The sequence below is a fragment of the Perissodus microlepis genome, chromosome 10 (genome assembly GCF_051167445.1).
Source record: "Perissodus microlepis isolate ML-2025 ecotype Zambia chromosome 10, ASM5116744v1, whole genome shotgun sequence".
NCBI lineage: Eukaryota > Metazoa > Chordata > Actinopteri > Cichliformes > Cichlidae > Perissodus > Perissodus microlepis.
Window position 1 is genome coordinate 13,361,368 of NC_140470.1, and position 23,567 is coordinate 13,384,934.

A 23,567-nucleotide genomic window follows, 5' to 3' on the forward strand; every position below is an offset into this window, starting at 1 on the left:
CATACTAAACAGTAACCTTTTAATAGCAGGTAAGTGAATTTAGTTTCATTAAAACCTTTATACTGTAGCTCAGTTGTTTAATAAATAGTGGTGCCTATATGTAATTTCACATAATGAGGGGATGGAGGCGCAGCAGTGTTTGGTTTTCCCAAGCAAAGGATAGCGCACTTTGGTTATGTGGGACAGAATAATTGAAAGCCTTCTGTTTATCTGGAGCTCTGCAGCAGGAGCTCCTCACTGTAATTATCTTGTCACCCAGAGATAATTCACAAGACAAGATTGTTCACGCGTGCACGCATACACACACGCACACGGACACGCACGGCTCAGGAGGGAGAGCGGGTTGTCCACTAACCCCCTGCTACTCTCCTCATGTTGAAATGTCCTTGCCACGATACTGAACCTTTACACCGAACCCTGGTGTATTATCCGTGTGTGAGCATGTGTACAGTAGAAAAACAGAGTTGTAAGACTCAGGTTGCGGTGTAAGGTGCTTTTAGAAAAGTGATGTGCCAATGTGTCCACATTCTCAAAGAATTTAAAGGACATTAACTTGACTTACTGTGAATTTCCTCTGATCTAAACTACTATTTGCCCAAACTTTAAAGACATTAATCTTAGTAGGTAGTGATTTATGTTACTTTGTAGCAGACATCCTCATAATGTAACTGTGTTAACAGATTTAGGTCAGTGAAACACGAGTAGAATACCAACAGCACACACGCAGACACGTACACACATAATTTATAGGCACTGAATCAATAAGTGTTTGACGGGGAATTCAGTGCAGTGCAAGGTAACCTTACAAGTATCCTTGTGTTTCTGGTTAAAGTGCACGGGGTTAGTATCAGTGATTATTTAAGTGGAAATGTGGGCACGATCTAAAGACATTTAAAAGAAAATAAAGAGTTAAGCTATGCTTCAATTGATCACAGGGCATATTTACATTTTGTTGGCAGGTAGCAGTGAAATTTAATAGTCATGTTTCAGTGGATGAACCTTCCTGTTTTTCCTCTTGCAACATAGGTTGAAGACTGAGCCTCAAAGACCACCAGCAGTATATAGGATAAACATTATTTAATATGACTTTCCAAAGTAAGTATTTGGAATACATGTGGAAATTCTGAATGCTGGCTGAGGACAGATATCTGCATAATGAGCTTAAGCATCTGTATCTGTATGCTTCCTTTATTTGACGTTGTTGGGATGAATTCTAAATATTTTATTACAGCAGGCAGATAAAAATGGGGGGTGGAAGCAGAGATTACATTCATGTTCCTGTTGCAGAACAAAAGCACATGCATGTAGCTCATTAATGCATGGCTATGATTTTTTTTTAGCAAACTGCCTTCAGCGGTTAAACAGAGCGTGTTTAACCGCTACTTCTGCTGTCGCTTTGTCGTTTAGCTGTCTCTTTGCATCTACACAAAATATCTTGAACGAAAGGCCTCGTCTGATTCGGTCGACATAAAAATGGTAAAATTGATCTCATTTGTTTGTACAGATATGTTTGGCAAACATGAAAGTGTCCTACTTATCAAATCTGTGTGCTAAACATTCATCTTCTGCCAATTTAGAATCTAACTTCAGTGTTTTCAGGCGACACAACAGACAGCTCGACAAGTTTAGGAGAACTTGTCACATTAGCTGTACTGTCAACAGTTGTTATTGCCATTTGTGGTTACCAGAAGGTGACTCATACCCTTTTTCCTTTCTAGCCACACCTTGAAGTTGGCACCAAGTGTTTTACTGTAGGTGACATGTCGTGACAGGATTGAGATGGGTTGGCATTGAATTTGGCAAGGGACAATAGTGACTCCTAAGAAGAATTCCTTGTAACTTTGTTGATATCTTAACTAAGAAATGCATGCAAAACTCTTAACATTAAACTGTTGCCGTGGGTTTTAATATGAGTGAAGGTGAACTAAGCTCTTAAACATGAAAAACAATTTAGCCATTGTGATATGCTGCCATGCTATTATAGCCTTAACAGTTGATAGTATGGTTGTTTACTCTGGTATTGTTCTATTATATATCATAACATGATTGCAAATATGTTGAATTTGTATAAAAAGACTTATTTCAGTTAAATGCAATCATAGAACTCATTCACTTTTGACCGTTCTTTTAATAAAAAGAGCCAAATCCAATAAAGGATCCTACATAAATTATTCTGTGCCTCAGCAAACCTGATTCTTCTCTTAAAAGAGCAACCCAGAAAAAAAATTATGTTATTTTATTTTGTTGTTAACTTGTCTTTCAAAAAAAATGACAGCTGTAGGATGAGTTCCAACACTCTCCACTCATTCATACAAATCTAAAGCCATTAACGTGCCACTCCCAGCGAGATCGATGCTGGAAATACTGACGTATGATCCCGCCGGCAGCACTCAAACCTATAAAGCCCAAAACTCTGGTGTAATATTAGACCGACGTTCGATGAAGAGCTACGTTTCCTACTGCTCTGTCACAGATATGTATTGATCAGTGTTTCGAGGCTTTGGGAATGGCTTCTTGTGCAAAAAGCACACATAACTGATGTTAAAGGTTTATAATGAGTTTGTCACCAGTGTGCTCATGCACACAAGTATTCTGTTTCTTCTCCTTGCAGATCTGTCTAAGAATCGTCTCACAGAAATCCCCCCAGAAGTGTGTCTGTTTGCCCCCCTGGAGTCACTCAACCTCTACCACAACTGCATTAAGTGCATCCCAGAAGCTATTATCAATCTGCAGATGCTGACTTATCTGGACATCAGGTGAGCCATTGCTAACACTATACTTTTATTATTTTTTCAGACTCTAATTGAATACAAAAGGAGTGAATGTTGGTATTCAGTTATATGCCAAAAAAGTGCCTGTTCCCCTTTCACCTTACTTACAGGGTGAAAATGCTCACGCGAAAGAGATGTTTCCTCTTTTGCTACAACTCAATTCCCAGTCACCATCGTCTCAGTGTTACACGCTTCTGTATGCTATTTTAAATGCAGGTCATTGTTTTGTCTTTCTCTGCAGCCGAAATCTTCTGACAGTGTTGCCGAAATACCTTTTCAACCTTCCCCTGAAGGTTTTGCTTGTGAGCAACAACAAGCTTGTGTCCATCCCTGAAGAGATTGGCAAGGCCAAAGACTTAATGGAACTGGTGAGCAGCCTGTATACATCAGCCTTTGTATACAGTACAGAGCTTGAGGCACATACACCAGTGTTCTCTCTACACATAACAGAAAACTTAGCAAAGAATCAATTTTAAATTGTGTCTTTAGGCACTTTTTAACTAGCAGCCTGTCACAAAAACACAATCGTTTGTTCCAATTCATTTAGTTGAATCTATAAGAAAATGCCAGATAACACAGTTCGATAGACATAAAATTGTATTTTTACACCAACAAGGTGATTCCCAATAAGCTATTAGCCAAAAACTTGACATATCTCAGCATGGTGTGCAGTATGTTCTTAAAAACTGGACAAAGTGATGACAAAAGAAAATGTGACAGGCCTGAAAGACTACCGACAGCAGTGCGAGATGATCCTGACAGAGAAGAGAACAAAAGATCCAACCTAAAGAAGAGCCTTATTGTCCTTCAAGAAGCCTGGAGAACTATGCCTTAGGACTGCTTAAAGAAATGACAAGAAAGCTGCCTTAAGAGAGTTCAGGCTGTGGTGAAGAATAAAGGTGGTCATACTAAATATGGACTTCCAAGCTCAATAGATTTGTACAAACTCTGCCTTTGCCTTTTATGCTATATTTCTATGTTCTTTGCATGTCTCAATAAGTTGCTGCACCCATTTCCCATTTTTCTATATGTATGTGTGTGAGAGGTGAGAGAGTGAATGCTAATAATTCCTTTTCTCACTCTTTGTCTCCACCTGCTGGGTTGGATTTCAGGACGTGAGCTCAAACGAGATCCAGGCGCTGCCTGCTCAAGTGGGAAAGCTTCAAGCCTTGAGAGAACTCAACATCAGGAAGAATAGTCTTCACATGCTGCCTGATGGTAAATCCATCACTCATGAAGCTCTCTGTGTGTTTCTTTCACTTGAGACGCATTGATTGCGCATCACTGAGACATTTTGGCATCTATGCCAGACTTTCACAGCCAAGAGATACAACTGCTTTGTATTGCCTGTCTTGTTACTGTTGGCACAGATAAACATAGCAGAAGACAACTTAATAAATTATAGTAATATATATCTGAATAACTAAGGATACCTGAATTGACAAGCCCAACTTGAGGAATTCGTACGTGTGGCACATGAATCCATGCAGTCTGTGCTGTTGTCTAACACAGCGGTCCCCAACCCCTGGGCCGTGGACCGGTACCGGTCCGTGGGTTTTTTGGTACCAGGCCAGGAGAGTTAAAGATCAGGTGTGAAATTTATGGTTTTCAGGGTTTTTATCGTTTTTTTATCGTAATTTTTTAATCGTTTTTATTGTTGACATGGTTTCCGTGGGTCTTTTCCCGTGTGTTATGAATAAATCTGTACCGGTACTGGTTTTATTTTGTTGTATATATCCACGACACCTTAAAGGCTGGTCCGTGAAAATATTGTCGGACATAAACCGGTCTAACAGATTAATAATATTTATAAAATTCTGTATAAAAAAATCACATGTGCTCAACACAATGAACTAAAAAAATCCCCTTAAAAGCAGTTAGAGATACTTTTACCCATATTTCTACATGCCCTTAAAGTAAGAACCATAGCAAAATATTGCCATTAATTTGAAGGATGAAATGCATTTTAATCACAAGTCAAGTTAACCCCTTTTTACATTAAAGTACCTTTGAAAAGCTTAACATTAGAACATCTGCCATAGATGGATGGAAAGACTACATTATGACAAACAGAGCAATTGAAAAAAATTGTGTAATAACATATTTATAGATACAGATATGATCTTTTTTTTATTTGCTGAATTATTGTGGTTGCTTCAGGGTTAAGAGCCCAAAAACAAGAACTTGACTCTGTTTTAATGATGTGGTTAAACTATTTTTATAAGATCTACCCTAACAGCACATACAAATTTCTGATGATTGTGCAGTCGAAGCAGTGCACATCAGTTTCTTGTTATTTGTATTTTCAGAGTTGGCTGACCTGCCTCTCATCCGACTTGACTTCTCCTGCAATAAGATCACAGAGATTCCTCCAGCCTACAGGAAGCTGAGGCAACTGCAGCACATCATCCTAGACAACAACCCTATGCAGTCTCCACCGGCACAGGTATGAGGATTTGCTTTATGGTGGTGCTTTTGCCCATATGTGGGAACAGATGTACAGCACAATTGGAGCTTTATGGATTTTCTTCAAAAAAAATAGTGGTTGTTTTTGTACATCTAACCCATCCACCCACGTGGATTTCCTTGTAGTTCCCTCTGTAGTGGTTGGAGCGACTTCAAGAACACATTTTGTGTTTATCTATTTCAGATTTGTCTTAAAGGCAAAGTGCACATATTTAAGTACCTGAACATGCAGGCTTGTAGGATGGATAAGAAACCAGACACCCTGGACCTCCCCTCTCTTGGCAAGCGTTGCCTACCGCAACCACTAACAGATAGGTACTGACAGATTTACTAACTTAATTGCAACCATCATCAAGTATATCATTATATCATAATGCATCTATTTATCACTTCTATTCTGTTAAAAACACCATGCATTGCATTTCTGCTATCTAATCATTTAATGCTGTGTAATTTATGTCATTTTGCGCAATTTCAGCATGGAAGATTTTTACCCAAGTAAGAACCACGGTCCTGACTCTGGAATTGGTAGTGACAATGGTGACAAGAGGCTGTCTACAACAGAGGTGAGAGTCCAAACAAGTGTCACACATGTGACATCACTCACTGACTTGTGCTTTCCTGTTTTGGAGCCTCGAGCTGAGCTATATTTTTCTGAAACCAGATCTCATCAGTGATGGGTGGATTTGAAAGCTTAAACAGACTTATATATTAGGGAGTTGTCACTCATAGGTGAGCCACGCCCCAGAAAGTAGAATACAATTTTATTTTCTCTTGTGTGAGAAAATAAATACATTTTACTACTTAAGAAAGAGCACATATTGAAATATATAACTATAACTTGATATAATATGAGCTGTTTATATAGGTGGTCAACTTGTTAATCACACTAAATCTAAGGAGTGGAAAGAGCGTTAGGCTTTGGTTGTAGCACTCATGCAGGTGCACAGAAAAGAAGCAGCTTGGCCAGAGCACATTTGCCACGATAAAGGGGCTGTTGTTTAAAAAAAAAATACAGACAGAAGTAAATGTTAGCACACTAGGTAAAACAACATAAATATCTGACTAGACAAACTGGCAAGATGTGACCTGCAGGGCACTGTTGGATAATGGGAAGCAAGTGTGCAGGGAGGTTGGTTGTCAGCAGCAACACGTGAAGCTTTGTGAAGGTGGCAGAAATCCAAATGGAAAAATACTGATGTGACAGTAGAAGGTGGAAATGTGCAGCTCTGAATAACATATTTAAAGGACTTCCCTCCTAAACTTGAGTAGCCTCCCTTATGCCTGTAAGCTATAGCATTGCAAAACACTGTGTGAGCTTACTGTTGTGACAGGAGAATAACCGGCGAGACCCAAACCAGTATAAGAGACAAGGATACTTTCAGAAGGATGTCTGGATACATGCCAAGAACTACAAATACAACTCAAAAGATCATTAATGGAGGAACTGAATATATACATAATATATCTGCTCATTAAAGTTGCTTAGTAAGGCTGTAAACGTGACTTGGCAAATGCTACAATCACGTGTTGCAGGTGTGGTTTTTTTCCTTTTAATCCTGTTCCATTTAAATACCCAAAATAGCAACAGTAATAATTCAGGTGAATTGATTGCATTTGAAACTTGACTTCCCATTCCTCTGTTTTCCTCTCCTTCAGCCTTCAGACGATGACACCGTCAGCCTGCACTCTCAAGTTTCAGAGACAGCCCGTGCCGACGCCCTGTCACTCCTCTCCAAAATGGACTCTTGCAAAGGTTACCGAAAATAAGTATCACATATTCCCTTTGAAAGCAATAACAGAGACACGGGGTTGTTGAATAAAGTGCCTAAAAATGTGACAGTTCATGTGATGAACGCGGATGCTTCCTCCCTCTATCAGATCAGGATCTCTATGACTTTATAGAGCCCAACCCGGACGAGGATCCTGCTCTGTCAGAGTGCAATGGGCAGCAAAGCAGTCATGTGTCTTGTATAAAGGTATGAATTCATCAATCAGTCTAGAAAACCGAGAAGAATGTGGGAAATCTTTTGAAGACACGTTGGGAGAGAATATCTATCTCTGTGTGCTTGGTCCTGTGACGTGACGTGATGTCCCTGTGTGCGTTCCAGGAACTGGAGAAAGTTCTTAACATGTCTCACCAAAGCAAAGATAAAGACAGCTGGAAAGAGGAGTCAGGGTGAGTTTTTTTGTGTGTGCAATGCTGTTACTTTCCACCATCCCCTGGACTTTTTAGGGTAACGTAACCGCTCGCTGGAGGGTGAGCTGGCACAGGTTGTGCTAATTGGTACCCAAATCAGATCCAGACAGACCAACAGAGCAAAATTTATTTTCGGGAAGCAAGCCCGGTGATGAGGTTAGGCATATGGAGAGTGGACAGGGAAGATGTTGGGCTCAGTGTGCTGCAAGGCTAGCGGGTTGAAAGAAAAATCTGAATCAGAAATATCCAATAAAAGACATGAAAACACCAGGAGTGGTTAGCCTTAGCGTGACTGCCACACTGCTCACCCGCTCTAATGAGAAGTGAGTGGGAAGCCTAGGTATTTATACTGGAGCCAAGGAGTGGTTAATACAGACCAGGTGTGCCACTCCAGCAATTTACAGGAACCAGAGGAAACCATGCGCAGAAAGAGAGAGGGGAGCGTGAGAGAACAGAAAAAAAACTTTCTCTTTGTTTCTTATCGCAAGTGGCGGCCACACTGGTGTTTGGTTTGGCAGAGTTTTGCCAAGTGCCGGTTTAGCACACACAAAAAGACATTTTGTATTTTTTTTTTTTTGTGCATGTACTACCAAGGAGATCTCTTTGGAAATGACACGTTAGGTAATGACACAGTTTGATGAGTCACTGCAAAATGTAAAAGACTGTCATCACTTGTGAATGATGGCTTTCTACCGAATTGCATTGAAGTTCACATTAATCAGCGACTTCGATGCTGAGTGGTGCCAGCAGCTTTCCCCCTTTAATCATCTGCATGTCTCAGCCTGAAACCAAAGACAAACATAATAGGTTAACTAGGGATTCCACACGTGTCTGTAAATGTGCTGGCCCTGCGACACACTGATGACCAGTCTTGGGGGGGGGGGGCAAACTTTGCCCTGTGGCAGCTGGGATAAGCTGAATTGGATAAGATGAAGCAAATAAATGGATGTGTGCCCACACCTAGATATATCTCTAATTAATCACTTGATAGTAATTTTGTTCCTCACCTTTCCCAGTTCTGATAAGGAGCAGCTAGCTGAGGAAGAGGACGATGAGCTGAAGGAAGTGCTTGATCTGAGGAAGATTGCTGTCCAGCTTCTGCAGCAGGAGCAGCAGAACAGGTGTGTGGCCCTCACGTCTACTCTCGTAACATAACAGTAGCTGTGTGGTACATCAGCGTTTGCTTAGCTGCTTAAATCCGTGTTGTTCATGTAACATCTTTCTGCAGTTAGCCTAACAGCGATTTCTCCCTGCAAGCCTATAATACCAACAGCATTATTAAATCCGCTTAAAGGTCTCATTAATCTATTCCTTTCTAACAATTTTCTGTATAGGAAAGCGTTACAAAGTAGGCTTACATCATAAGCTTTTAAAAGAAACACAGATGTTTTAAAAACTTTCCAAAGTCGTTGAGCGTGACTTTTAAAACAAAGCAGCATTACTGCCTAAGCTTCATCAGTTTGATGCCAGCGTTTTGCTAAGTAGTCATAAAAAATGTGCCGTGACTAATACATGCCCTGCTGTATAGAAATTTTAAGTAATAGTCCTGTAAGTGGTTTGACAGAGCAAACAGACAGGCATCGAAGTCTACATTTCCCGTGAACTGGACAGTTTGGTTTACTCATTGAACAAATCCACTGCGTCAGCATTCCTGCCCAATCTTTTACGCTACATCACTACCTACTGCACTTTACCGCTTTTGTCTTTGCAAGTCAGACCCATATCAGCTATACCTGACTTTTTCTTCTCCACTTTTGCCATTTCCTGATCTTCTCCTGTTCCCCCGACTTGCCTACTGTTTGTTTGCGTGGCTTCTTAGACGACGGTCCTTAATTTGCAGAGCCGAAAGTCTAATTCACAGGAGGAGAGTGACCGGCCGGGCACACAGGTAGAGCGATTTTTGTTGTCATGGTTTACAGTTTGCTTTTTCAAATTCATTTCATACATACAGGCGTCTTACGAGAATAAAGTAGCAGCTATTTTTGATTCTTTGCACTCACTTCCTGTGACTCAGTGTTTGGTGACTCAGTGTACTGAGGTTTTGGGGTTTTTTTGTGACATGGTCAAAAAATATTTCATGCACTGCATGTGCAATGTAATCTCAGCCTCTTTGAACAGTTCTTGTGTTCGCCTGTTTGCCGTATGTGTGCGTCTGCAGATTCCTCAGTCACTCTGGAAGCTCCGGCAGCAAACCGAGACTCACACCTCAGACCGCTCGCAGGTGAGTTCTGTGCTAGTGCGTCTTCAGCTTCCAAAGAAAACTAGAGAGATGTAACTTTTGTCGATAAAATAACTCACGTTTGCTAAGAAAGCACATTAATACCCACCCCTGCACCTGTCAGTTTGTGTTGATTCTTAAATCCTCTCTGCTTGTTTTTAAAGTACTTCATGGTGTCACTCCAGTACGTTTCACATGCTTACAAGCGTGCGAAGCAGTGTGCCCTCTCGTTCCTTGTGTGCCAATCTGCCATTTGGGGAGGAAACCTTTAGCTTGTATGGACTGCTGATGGAATTTTCTGCTGGTGTCCCTGAGAGAATCTGAAAGCGCTAAAATCTTTCAATCTAAACCCACCTCCTTTTTCTGGCATTATCATTCAAAGACTTATTGTGACCTTACTTTTAATTTTTTTTTAAATGTATTTTTAAAGCTTCATTATTTATTCCATTTTTGGATTGCTCCCAGGGTTACCTGCTTTACTCCTGCGCTACTGATTTCTTTAAAATTTAAATTATTTAGCTTATTTTAAAATTGTGTGTTGTTGCATTTAAATCTTTATGACTTCTTGTCTTATCTGGCAGCTTAAGCGATAGAGTCCTCAGTCTGGGCAGCGTCCACAAGAATCACTACTCCTCACTAATGGGGAGCACTAATCACTAATCACTAATCAACAGTGTTGCTTAGGATTTAGTGAAACTTGCACACAAAGATCACCTCACGGGTCTTCACCCAAACTGTACTCAAAGTCAGACCGTGCCACTTTATGGGCAGCTGCTTCTCACATTTTTCAAGCTGAACTCAACATGTCCGGGGCCAGTAAACTGCAGCAGACGTGATTTACTAGCTTCCAAAGTGTTGTTCAAGTTAATCACAGGGCAGCTCGGTGGTGTTCTCCAGTAACACTTAGCTGTGAGATATACAGGAGTCTTGCACACACATTTGTTTTTGAGTAACACAAAACAGCCAGATTTGTTCTAGAACGCATCAACTTTTCCAAAACGTGACTGGTGGTGTGAGTCATGCACAGTTTGTCTCCCTGTCTCCAAATATTTGTTGACCCTAATCTCTTTGTCAGTGGCATGTATTCCCAAAAACATAACTTCATGGTATTTGAATGTCAAACAAAAGCTTGTGACGTTATTGTGTTGTTATATCAGTGCCTCTTTAGATGAAGGAAGCAGTGGAACGTCAGTGCTGAGCGGACAGGTACCAACTTACTTTCTTTAAAGCAAACATACCGTGTTTCATTCACGCCCGGTTTTCCAGGCTTGTGTTTTTTTTCTTGATTGTGCCTCCCATTCTTCTCTGTAAGATGCGGAGAGTTTTATAGAGATTTTCTTTAGATTAATTTTAACTGCTTGTGTTTACAGCCCTCTTCCTCCTGCTCCTTTGATGGCTGTCTGAAGACAGATCAGTCTGATTCAGAGCCAAAGTGGCCTGAGATCCCACCTGTCCTCAATCAGAATGAAGACCGCAGGCGGAACAAGTATCTACGAAAAGATTATCTGAAGGTTGTGCAAATTCCCAGATTCTCACTGCATATTCAGTAATGTCTTTGAAACACATTCTGGATTTGGATGTGTAGAATTTACAGACAAGAGACGAAATTTCTGCCACCAGAAGTTCTCTTGCATGTAGTCTGCTTGTACTCTGTGCTTGCACTTGTACAAAATCCATCACGTTTCTTTAGGCTTTGGATGAATGAAGGTGATAAACAGTCCCCGTGAAGAACAAAATGCAGTGCCTACATGACCGAAACAAAAAATGCATGCATTCACACACGTATTCATAAACAACGACCAACAGACCAAAACATAATCTTGGCTTGGATTTCTGGAGACTGCTGGAAAGCAAAAACAATGTCTATCGCTCCCAGATGGGCCAGGGACTTTCTAGATCAGCGGTCCCCAACCTTTTTTGCGCCACGGACCGGTTTGTGCCCGACAATATTTTCACGGACCGGCCGTCCGTGAAAATATTGTCGGTGTCGCGGATAAATACAACAAAATAAAACTAGTACCGGTACCGAAAAAAATAAGATTTATTCATAACACACGTGAAAAGACCCAGGAAAACAGAGTTAACGAAAAAACGATAACAAAATAACGCTAAAAACCGATAAAAACCCTGAAAACCATACATTTCACACCCGAGTCTCACTCTCGCGGCCCGGTACCAAATGACTCACGGACCGGTACCGGTCCGTGGCCCGGGGGTTGGGGACCGCTGTTCTAGATTGCATCTACTTGCAGCAGGGCTGTTCGATATAACGATATATATCGGATGACGATATAAAAACGTCCATCCTTCTTTTTATGCTATCGTTTGTTTCGTGGTGTCGCAAAATAAACTGTTTACGGCAATATTTTTTCATCGTTTTGATGGTCACTGTAGTGGCTATATTAATTTCTTAAAGTTCTCTCTTTCTTTTATATTTAATATAATTACACTACAGACGGACAAGCGCCTGTTTTTATGCCTTGTGGTTAGCAACAGCGACGGTAACAGTATCGCGTGTCCACTTGTTTATGTTCCACATAAACCTTTCACAATAAAGCTCAAGATCCTGTTGAGACTTTTCAAAATAAACTGAATCACGTGAAAGAGCAGATTATTTACGGATGAGAATTTAAAAAGAGCCGCCAGGTGCTAAAAAATAAACCTTAGACTCAAACGTTAGAACAGGCTTTTCCCCGCAGCACGCCGTGTAATAAATACTCACAAAGAAAACAGCGGCCTTTACAACTTATGTCTAAAAATGTATAGTTTCATGCATCTATTAAAACACTGGACTCCAGCTACATGATGCGCAGCTGGAAACACTTCCCGCAAGTCGAGCTGCCCGAGATTCACATAATTTACAGAAAATGTTACATTTTTGTGATTTATATTGTTATCGGACGATAGAATTCTTATAACGGGATATGAGATTTTGGTCATATGGCACAGCCCTAACTTGCAGAATACATTGTGCTATCAGACAGAATTGCATGTTCTATCTGATTTTCTGTGATAGTCATCTCCAAATGTGCAATAATGCATGACTTTATCAGAATGATTAGAGTCGCACTGATTGTGAACACAGAAGTCAAAGGCTTCTATTCTGAGTGAAAATTATTTTAAGAGAAGAAAAGTTTAATTTGAGCCAACAAAATCCATTGCTGCCTGCAAGAAATGTATTTCAGTGTTTGCTATTATCCATATGCACACACAATAAAAACCCCTCTCGCTCAGTTGTTGGGATTTGTTCTTGCTCAGATCTCTACTCTGTCTGCTAACAGACACCTGCGGACCTGTTCTCAACATTTCTGCACCCTGCGCGCTCACCTCTTTCTGTACACCCTTATAAGCAGGGGTGCACATAGGTGGTCCGCAGGTGCGCATTCGCTGTCAAAATAAAAGACACGCACCAGATAAGAAGTTGCAACGCGCATTTGCGTACATATAAAAGGCACTGTTTTTGTCCGCTAGAGTGGGATTTTCACGGCATATTCTGCACCACATCTCTGTGCGTTCATCATTTGTTTGAATCCAGCTCACCTCCTGCAACCACTTTTCCGAGAATACGCGCTTCTTTTGCGGTTTGGACTCCTGACATTTCTTTGGAGGTGGAGGAACACCAAAGTAATTCCTTAAAGGAGCTTGCTTCTTCGACGTCTTTAAGAGTTCTAAACAAATGCATGTCCTCCTCCAGAAAATCTTATGTACGCAAACAATACAACTTCTTATCTGGTGCGCCTCTTTTATGCGGACCACTTATGTGCACCCCTGCTTAGAAGTGTGCCACAAAACCAACCAATCACAGACTTGGATGCAAAAAATTCTCATGGCTGTTTTGGTCACCAATAGCTCGCTAGCTACTGCATTCCGGAAACACTGTCCAGAATGTAGCTAAATCCAGTGGAGTGGTTTGGTTTAAACTAGATTAAAACCATAATGGTCTTGAAAAATAATATATTTTAAAATAAAATAATTAAACATAGTAACCGAAAATGGGTTTAGCTACATTCTGGACCGTGTTTCCGGAATGCAGTAGCTAGCGAGCTGATTGGAGACCCTAACAGCCAATCAGAATTTTTGCATCAAAGTCTGTGATTGGTTGGTTTTGTGGCACACTTATAAGGGTGTACAGAAAGAGGTGAGCGCGCAGGGTGCAGAAATGTTGAGAACTGGTCCGCAGGTGTCTGTCAGCAGACAGAGTAGAGATCTGAGCAAGAACAAATCCCAACAACTGAGCGAGAGGGGCTGTTATTGTGTGTGCATATGGATAATAGCAAACACTGAAATACATTTCTTGTATGCAGCAATGGATTTTGTTGGCTTAAATTAAACTTTTCTTCACTCAAAATAATTTTCTCCCCAAAATGCAACATTTGCACTTGCAATTTTTATTTTTATTTTTGCGTGGGTTTAGAATAGAGGGACAAAAATAGTAGATGACCTGCATAATAGTGCAGGTCATCTACTAATGGCCGTGTTGGCGGTTTGATCCCTGGCTGTTCCAGCCTTCAGTCTGCATAGCACAGTATCCACGGGCAAGATACTCGCCCCATTATTTTTGTGGGATTTAGAGGCACACTAGCCACTTAATGTATAAACATGTGCCGATCACTCTTTTAATAAGCGTGTCACTGTTTAGATAAATGAATAACAAACATGTAACACCAGGTTTGCTTCCATAAATAGAACAGGAGATGAACAATTAGCATGAAACAAAGATCTAATTATCTCTTTTGTTGACAGTACAAATGTCAGAGTGCTCGCAAAAACTCGAGTGGCAACGTTGACTCTGAGGTGGGTATGAAAATGTTATCTTAAAAGATCGTGTAAGTGTTAATGTTGCGTCCCATTCTGAATTGGATGTGAATGTTTTATCCTCAGGAGGGTTTGCGCAACACTGATTTCAGCACTACTCTGACAGTGTTTGGACTTAAGCCAAGATCAGGTAACACAGACGTCCTTGTTCTTTAAATGACACTGTCTGAATCGTTTTGCTCAGTGCTTTTCCTTTTCACTGGAATGATTGTCTCGGGGCTTTCTTGGGCATAAAAATAGTAACAAAAATAAAGTCAATCAGACGGTTAGAACCCATCCTTCCCGTCGATTTGAAAAGATAATAAAAAACAAACTGCTGAAATGATATAAGTACGTTACATTTTACATGTTGTATGGATATGAAAAAAGATCTCTCTCATATGTTACAATTTTATTGAGCAAAAAACAAAACAATAGTGTTTACTTACTAAAAAAACCCTTCTAAAGACATCATAGGTAAAATAAGCTACTCTGTCTAAAGGATGTGTTACCGCGGAAAACATCGTCGATGCCTATATGTGTTGAAATGACAATGTTAAGAATGCCTTGTTTTCACACCGAGTCACTTTTTTTAAGGTGGAGTCTCATCATTCTTTCACGAGAATTAGGGAGGGTTTTCTAAAGAACTGCTGGTCTGCACCCCCATAACCAGCTTTTGGATACAGTCATAAAATCTTCCTGGATGTACAAATAAAACTTGTTTTACTTTGACAGGAGGATAATAAATCGTGAATTAGCCTACCGAAAAAAAACAAAAGCAAAAAAACCAAACAAACAGTGTCGGGGAAAAATCACGTCTGCCAGTTTTCAATAAGGATTAATGTGACAACCTCCTGACTGCATGTTCTCTCTGACTATAAATCTCAAAGAGCTAATCCTTGCCTTGCGTAGACTGCAGTGCCAGCTGAGCGTTTTGTAATGCATGTCCACAATCTGTTCGCAATTTTTGTAATCTTGCATCTGTACACTGGCGATTTTAAGTCACACGATCAAGATGTGATTGAAGTGCAGACTTTCATCTTTAATTCAACTGGCTTAACAAGTCTTTCTTTTTAAGAACAACCTTTTGTTTGTCTCCCGAAGCCTCCTTCAGTTGCATCAGTGTCTGTTTGGGCCTCATATTGAAGAAGAAGTTTTATTATTATCCAGTGCACAGCAAAAATAATCGCAGCGGTTTACACTGATCAGTAAAATTAAGAAAGTTATTGGAATTCTAACCCCGCCTCTCGCCCCATGACAGCTGGGATAGGCTCCAGCGCCCCCCGCGACCCTGAAAAGGATATGCGGAAGCGAATGGATGGATGGATGGATTGGAATTCTAATAAAAAATAAAGAGCCCAAATTTTTACAAAATAAAGTGCATCGAAGGAATACATTAGAAGTGACCATGAAAGCCCAAGTTGTACTAATGCCTTGTGCAAAGGTCTTTAAAAAATTTAAAAGGCTTAAAGGTTATGGCTAAGCTGCTCATAACTGTTTTGGACAAAAGTCTCCAATGAGCTTTGATGCATAGTGATGAAGCAGAATGCTCTGCTGGTGTTGCTTGACCTCTGACCGTCACATTTTACTTGACTGGGATACTCAGTGTGTGTCTCAGGTTCTGCCTTGGAGCGGTTTCTGCCTCGTATCTGTCTGATCGATTCCTTTCTTTTCGGCTGCTTTTAACTTCAGGTCGTCTTCGACTTTTCTTGATTATGGTGTACTACAAGGTTCTGTCTTGGAGGCTTTACTGTTGCTGTACCTCCTGCGTCTTTAGCATATTTTTACAACGTTCAAAGACGTTATTTGTCTCTTTTAAGCCCCAGGATGTTTCTGAGTGACAGATCTTGCATAGTTGCTTAGACTCTGTTAAAGGTTGGTCGGCTGACAGTTCTTCTCAAATTGAAGAGGAGAAAACGACTTTTCGTATGTGACCCTGAGAGATTTTTACCCAAGATAATTGAAACTCTTGGTCGCTTGCCACATTTGCTAAGTGTTAACTTTTGATGTTTGCTCTTCCCTAAACCACTTATTAGAATTTGTTGCTGGATTATTAACACAGCTTCTGTGAGGCTGAGAATGAAAGGAGACAGTGCTTTTGCAACAGTGGCCCCAAGACAAAACTCTTCTATTGTTTTATTTACATAATTTGTCATGGTGTAGCGAGGGAAGAGGCCTCTTTTGGCAATGAACAGACTATCGTCCAGTCCATTTTGAGCTTCTGAAAACTGGAATATGTCAAAATATCAAATATCTCTACTTCCTAAATAGTTGATGTAACATTTTTGATAAAGCTGAAAGTCTGCACTTTAGTCACATGTTGGCTGTTTCATTTAAAATCATTTCATTTAAAATATGCAGGCATTTTTGGGTAGTTTAATCCATAAAGTGTTATACTTTTTTTTAGCCTATATATGGTTTGCAAATTAACTACTAACAAAATACAAACTTTAACACCGATCAGAGTATCATGAAAAAGTATTTTGACATATTTGTCACAGTTAAATGTTTTAGAACATCAGCACATTTTAATATTAGATAAAGATAATCTGAGTTGATACAAAATGCATGTTTTAAACGATGATTTTATTAATTAAGGGGAAACAAGCTATCCAAGTCTGCATGGTTCTTTGTCCAGGGTTGCCCCATCCATAGCAGTAAGAATTGAAATCAAACATTTATGAGAACTTGCCATCACTGTGGAGGAATTTTGCCCAGTCTTTTTGTTATTGTTGGATCATGAACTCTGAAAGACTCTCGGGTCTTTCGTGACCTCCTGGATGAGTCTACGATGTGCTCTTGGAGTAATTTTGGTCCGCTGGCACACTCCTGGCAAACTTCACCACTGTTCCAAGTTTTCTCCACTGAAATTAGCTTTGTAAAAAATTTGAGCAGTCGCAGTTAATTCATGATTTAACAAGGGCGTCAGGTAGCTTTGGATAGCTTTGTTTTCATTAATTTACAAAATCATCATATAAAAACTGCATTTTGTATTTAAATGCAAAAAATTCTGTCTGCCTTATTTGGAGTGTTTTTTTTTTTTTTAAATTTACCTGTTATATGTTACCTGGCATATGGTGATATTCTTTGAATTGGCTCCGATTTTTATAAAAGCTCTTTTATAAAAGTCTAAGGAGGTTGGAAAGAAAGCGACTGGACGTCTTTAAGTTTCTTGAAGACGTTTCACCTCTCGCCTTTCTTTCTTCCCACGCTCCTTAGACTATAACAACAATATCTTGGATGACTGAGAACCTACAGAGACTCTTTGATAAAAGTAAAGAAGACTTTCACTGACTAGGAAATGAAACTAAATCAGCCAGACTGTGTCTCGTAAACCCAAAGGGATGGGATGACTTGAAATAAAGGAAGACATGCACAAGCACACTGTACGCTTCCTACTGTAAATACAGATTTAGATTGTATCACAGCCACACCTAATTCCAGGTAACACACAGCACAGATTTGTTCCTTGGACATTGTTGGGATTTGGTCTTATACAGTAAGAGCTCATATTATTTGATAGAGTTTCACATTAACTTTGCATTTCTACTGTCAGACTGAAATCGAGCAGGTGGCCTGAAATTGAACTGAGCGACTGTGATGTACTAAATACTTTTTTGTCTGTTCTTCTTATTTCCTTTGTGTGTTCTTTGGATTGTTACCCCCATCTGTAATTTTAGCCTTCACCAGAGGAAGCCATCAGGAGATCAGCTCTACAGACCCGAGCTTCACGATGAGAAGGAAGATGGAGCACTTGAGAGAGGAAATGGAGCAGATAGGACTGTTACGACAGGTCAGATGCCTTGCAGCTTATTTATGCCTTGTACGAGTTATGGAGTCATACAGAGGCCAAAGCTCAATAGATCCTGCTTTTGTTTCAGTGTTTACTCATTCGAGCTAGACAATTGCTTCTTATCCAGCCTTCCTGCTTAGGAATACAGATTCATCATGACTTCACTTGGTTTCCAAGGAATTAAGAAACACACTGAGTCTAAATTGACTCATCTATTTATGCTGGGGCTATAGCGACGGAGGGATGGGTGTGGAGGGCTGAAACACTTTTGTTTTTGCTTATGAAAATAATTTAGGAATCAGGGTGGGCTGGGCATGCCTAGCTGGACCTACAACTTACTAATTCCAACATAGTTGGGAGGATGTGTGAAATTTAAATAAAAACAGAATGCAGTGATTTGCAAAACTCATAAATCCATATTTTATTCACAACAGAACACAGAAAACGACAGTTAAACAATGTTTAAACTGCGACACGACATCATTTTAAGAAGAAAAAAATGGTCATTTTGAATTAAATGGGAGCAACACATCTCAACAAAGTTGGGACAGAGCCATGTTTGTCATTGTGCAGCATCCGCTCTTCTTCTTTTAACAGCAGGACTTTTGGGAGGGGAATGTTTTCCTGTTCTTATCTAATAGTAGACTCAAGCTGCTCAACAGTCCTGGGTCATCAAATGCTGGACTCCAGGCAGGCCAACTCAGCACCCAGACTGTAATAGATGCAGTATGTGATTTGGCACTGTCTTGTTGAAATATGCGAGTTAAAAAAAAAAGAAAAATATGTTATCTGGAAGTGAGCGTATGTTGCTCTAAAGCCTGTATATATCTTTCAGCACTGATGGTGCCTTTCCAAAAGTGTAAGCTGTCATCAGAGATGCAGGTTTTCTTAACTGAACACTAATAAAATCCCACATCATACCTCTCCTGTTTCATCCACAAAATGTGGCATCCATGTTTTCCGAAAAGAATTTCTAATGTTGATTTGTGCGACCACGGAACATTTACTCCACTTTGCCTCAACCAATGACCTTTGGTTCTTTGCATAATAGAGCTTTAACCTGCATTTGTGGATGTGGCATGGCAAACTGTGTTCACAGATGTTAATTTTAGAAAGCATTCGTGAGCCCCTGCAGTGATTTCCATGAGAGAATCATGCCTGTTTTAAATGGAGTGCCACCAGAGGGCACGTAGATCAACAACATCCAGTACAGACTTTTGGCCTGCGCAAAAAAATGTCTCCAGATTCTCTAAATCAGGGGTCCCCAACTCCAGGCCTCGAGGGCTGGTGTCCTGCAGTTTTCAAATGTGTCTGTGATCCAACACAGCTGATTCAAATGGCTAAATTACCTCCTCAACATGTCTTGCAGTTTTCCAGAGGCCTGGTAATGAACTAATCATGTGATTCAGGTGTGTTGACCCAGGGTGAGATCTAAAACCTGCAGGACACCGGCCTGGAGTTGAGGACCCCTGCTCTAAATCTTCAATAAAAAATATCTTTCATAAAATAGTAAAGGGCCTCAATTTAAATGTTTGATATTTTTCTTCCATTGTGAACAAAATACAGGTTTATGAGATCTGCAAATCATTGCATTATCTTTTGATTTACGTTTTATACAGTGTCTCCAATTTTTCCGAACTGGCTTTGTAAGTACACTCTTACTGTTCCCACAGGAATTAAGAAGGTGTGCAGCAGCTGGGTTCTGCTAACCAAATGCACTTGATTAATTCATCATCACCAAATGTGAGCACCTCAATAAAAGTCAACGTTTTGGCATTCTTCTCGCCTGGAGTATTCGGGCATGCTAACACATGATGGGACAAGGTCCCAAGGTCACACTGAGCAATGCTCAGAGATTCTGCACAAACCTCAAGAGGTACAACTCACATGTAGCTCAGAGAATCCTTGCAGCTAACTAGGCATTCAGTGCCAAGCTGTGGCATGTGTTTGCCTATTTACTTTTGTCAGCTGAATTGGAATGAAAGTCCAAACTGTCATTTTTGCCATTTTCAAGCAGCCCTGCAAGAAAGGGACAAAGAAAGTATCAGGGGAAAGCGAATGATCAGGTTAACATTGTGGTTTAGTAGTTGCACACATACCCGTGCAACCTGCTGCGTCCCATGGTGCTAAAGTGAAGTAACGTATTTGCTTGCAAACCATCTGTACAGAACCAGAGGTGTAACCAACAGTCAGCATGTCGGAGAATGTCAGACACACCTAAAATATGCGAAGCGTGCAGTGTCGTTTGCATGATAATAAACATTAGAAGAGAGCAAAACACATCAAAATGACTGGCTAGTCTAATTCTAATGAAAAGCATTAGAGATGCAAAGTCTCTACAGGAGAGGCTAAAGAAAAATAATGCTTTCATTTTCTTAATCAGGCCAGGTTCATGAGGTGATGAGATGACAGTGGGGAAGAAAACAACCTGTCATCACTTGTCACAGAAATACAGGCCGGTAAACTAAGCGCTATAAATTCAAGGCGTGCACAGCATACTTGTGATAGCATCACACACTGACAGATGTTTTATACAATACCTGACGCTTACATACCATTTTGCCCAATAAGGTTTGCCCGAGACAAAAGAACTCTTTGTCAAACCTGCCAAAACATCTTTACAAAAGGAGAAAAAAAATGAACAAGGGCACAAAGTGAAAGGGTGTTCCAAAACTGAGATGAAAGTCCGTAACAAAGTAGGCGTAGGTGACACTTTGCGTTCTGGAAAAAGAACAGACATTACCTTGAGAAAAAAAGCACTCTTTAGACTCAGAGTGTTCCCATGCCTGGCTCTACTGGGTGTTAGGCCATCATAGCATTGAGGTGAACCTCTTTTTAAAGATGTTGTCAGCGAGAGGATTCTCACCTCGTTTCCAAGAAAAGTTGCGAAAGCAAAGTAGCCTCAGGAAGCGAGCTACGATAGATTTGACCTGTTCGTTAATGATCAGATGATGAGAATAAAAAATTGAAGGCAGATGAAATGACTTGAATAAGTGGGAACATTAAACAGAGAAGAAGAAAGCCACCTGACAGCAATTGCTAACTTGGTTGGTATTTTAAAATTGACTGGGATTTTTGCAGTGGGTGGAATTTTTTGATAACAGCTGAAGGTTACTGGAAGTGTTTTTGCGTGCTGTAGCAATGTAGCCATGGTAGGGAAGGGCTGATTAATCTGAGGCGAGAGCCTTCTGAACTCAGGCAGTGGTCTGTTAAGCAGGAGTGATGGCATTTTTCCACACATGGAAGAGCTTTGGATAATTTTATAGAGCAGTGTCACACCTTCCACCTAATTGATGGGAGCTCATACACAATTTACACATATAGATCTAAACTACTGGGAAAATTATAATAAACACATAGAGTCTAATCAGAAATGTACTTTTAATTAATTTCTGATTGACCTAAGAAAGTGCTCTTTTTTTTTCTTTTAATTTTTCAGCTTCTGCCTCAGCCCTGAAATGTATCAATAAACAAATAGTGTGTTTGATTCACCAGAAGTGTCTTTGTCAAAGTGCCGTTTACTCCTTCAGGGTGGTTGAAACGTGTGTTTGTAGGCGGTCTTGGAGTCTGAGACAATCAGATCCAGGTTATGGATCAATAAATAATTCAGGTTTTGTTCTTGAATCTTGTCCAGAGTTGCTTTGTAATGCGGTTAGAATCCTGTTTTCTGGCAACGGTTCGTGATCTTACCTAACAGTCTAGTACAGAGTACACAGCCTGTCTTTATTTTATTATTTCCCTTGGATGTACATGTTGGTGTTGGGTATGAGCTTCCGTGTTTGGTTATAAGGGAAGTATTTAAATTCTAATATTTGAAAATTAAGCCAGGTGGTCATTTGTCCTAATGGAGACGCCTGTATAAGTGAAAGAAACAGTTTCCACGGCTGGATTCAACCCATACAAGTGGCTTCTTCTTCTCTGACTGAAGTGACATTTCAGGGTGTGCTTGTCCGTTTTGGGGTGAAAGCTTAAATTAGACTGTGGACAGAGCAGTTCACTGTTTGGGCAGCCAAGAGAACTTTCATTTCTAAAAACATAATCATTGTCATCGCTGGTTAGAAATGCTTTCCAGGCCAAGCAAAAGGTCAAACGGAAACAGATGGACTTCAGAAAAGTTACAGAAAGCAAAGCGTCACACCACAGGAGCAGAACAGTGCCTTATTCATGAACTTCATGGGAAATCAAAAACACGTTCGAAAGCATGCACAAAAACATTCAATGGTAGACAATTGACTTCAATAACATTCCTTTTAACATAATCAACATCAGTACCAGTTTCTTCAACTGCTTTGGATATATTGCGATGATAAACAGTAACTTTCCTTCTGATTTCCCACCTGAGGCAAGTATCTAATTCTTCTGTCTCTCCTGACTCACAGCAAATAGATAAACCAAGAATACCAAGAAGTATTTGTTGGATTTTGTCCAACTCTCTTCTCTGGCAGCAGTACTAACCCACCCATTCATACAAAAACAAACAATTTGGTTATGTGGGAGATATTTAATAAAGACATAAATAACACTCTGCAGATCATCTGATTAACAGGGAGTGAGCTAATAGCTGGTGATTATCAGAACGCACATGCTCAGGTGTACTGGAAGCAAAGATAATATAGCTTAGTAGATAGCAATTATTAAAAGGAGGATTTAATATGATCTTTCAGAGTTGCTTAACTTTCATTAAGCTGCGTGTGGTACACACCCAGGCACTTACCTCAGATCATTAACTGATTACACTCTCGTGAACCTTTGGTCCAAAGAAGCTGTTTGGCTAAATACAGTAATTAAAAATAACAGAATGAAATGAAAGCGAGAGGATGGAGAACCCGCTGTGAGTAATTGATTCAATGTTAATAAATTAAACACCTTTTCTACTCCAAATGTCGACGACAGTGACATTAGTGCGTTTTGTGTGTGTGTGTTTGCAGAACATTGAGTCCAGGCTCAAGGTGTTGCTTCCGGATGATGTTGGAGCAGCTCTAATGGACGGAGTTGTCCTTTGCCATTTAGCTAATCATATCTGTCCTCGGTCTGTTGCCAGCATCCATGTACCATCTCCTGCAGTGGTGAGAACACCCCATCTTCAAAATGAGTCTTTTTTTTAATTGTTAATGCCAAGAGTTAGAAATTCTCATGAATTTATTGGTTATAAAATTTTTGTCTGCTTAGCTATGTGGATTTTGTTCCGCTGTGAGTTTAATTAACTAAAATGATTGATATTTGGGCTTCCAGCCAAAGCTTAGCATGGCCAAATGCCGGAGAAACGTGGAAAACTTCTTGGATGCCTGTAAGAAGCTGGGTGTCCCACAGGTACTAACATTAACC

At 40.2% G+C, this 23,567-nt stretch overlaps 1 protein-coding gene across 1 annotated transcript in view; it reads left to right on the plus strand.

Moving 5' to 3' along the window:
• The window catches only part of lrch2 (leucine-rich repeats and calponin homology (CH) domain containing 2), a 36,594-nt gene that overhangs the window by 6,468 nt on the left and 6,559 nt on the right, over positions 1-23,567 (plus strand). Inside the window, exons 2-20 of the mRNA XM_084942212.1 lie at positions 2,612-2,756; positions 3,013-3,139; positions 3,884-3,989; positions 5,081-5,217; positions 5,422-5,552; positions 5,716-5,803; positions 6,897-6,993; positions 7,119-7,216; positions 7,349-7,416; positions 8,454-8,558; positions 9,257-9,325; positions 9,596-9,658; positions 10,813-10,861; positions 11,026-11,166; positions 14,399-14,449; positions 14,537-14,600; positions 18,130-18,242; positions 23,171-23,308; positions 23,475-23,552. Of these exons, the coding sequence (XP_084798338.1) occupies positions 2,612-2,756; positions 3,013-3,139; positions 3,884-3,989; positions 5,081-5,217; positions 5,422-5,552; positions 5,716-5,803; positions 6,897-6,993; positions 7,119-7,216; positions 7,349-7,416; positions 8,454-8,558; positions 9,257-9,325; positions 9,596-9,658; positions 10,813-10,861; positions 11,026-11,166; positions 14,399-14,449; positions 14,537-14,600; positions 18,130-18,242; positions 23,171-23,308; positions 23,475-23,552 (1,868 nt within the window). The remainder of the gene's footprint in view (positions 1-2,611; positions 2,757-3,012; positions 3,140-3,883; positions 3,990-5,080; positions 5,218-5,421; positions 5,553-5,715; positions 5,804-6,896; positions 6,994-7,118; positions 7,217-7,348; positions 7,417-8,453; positions 8,559-9,256; positions 9,326-9,595; positions 9,659-10,812; positions 10,862-11,025; positions 11,167-14,398; positions 14,450-14,536; positions 14,601-18,129; positions 18,243-23,170; positions 23,309-23,474; positions 23,553-23,567) is intronic.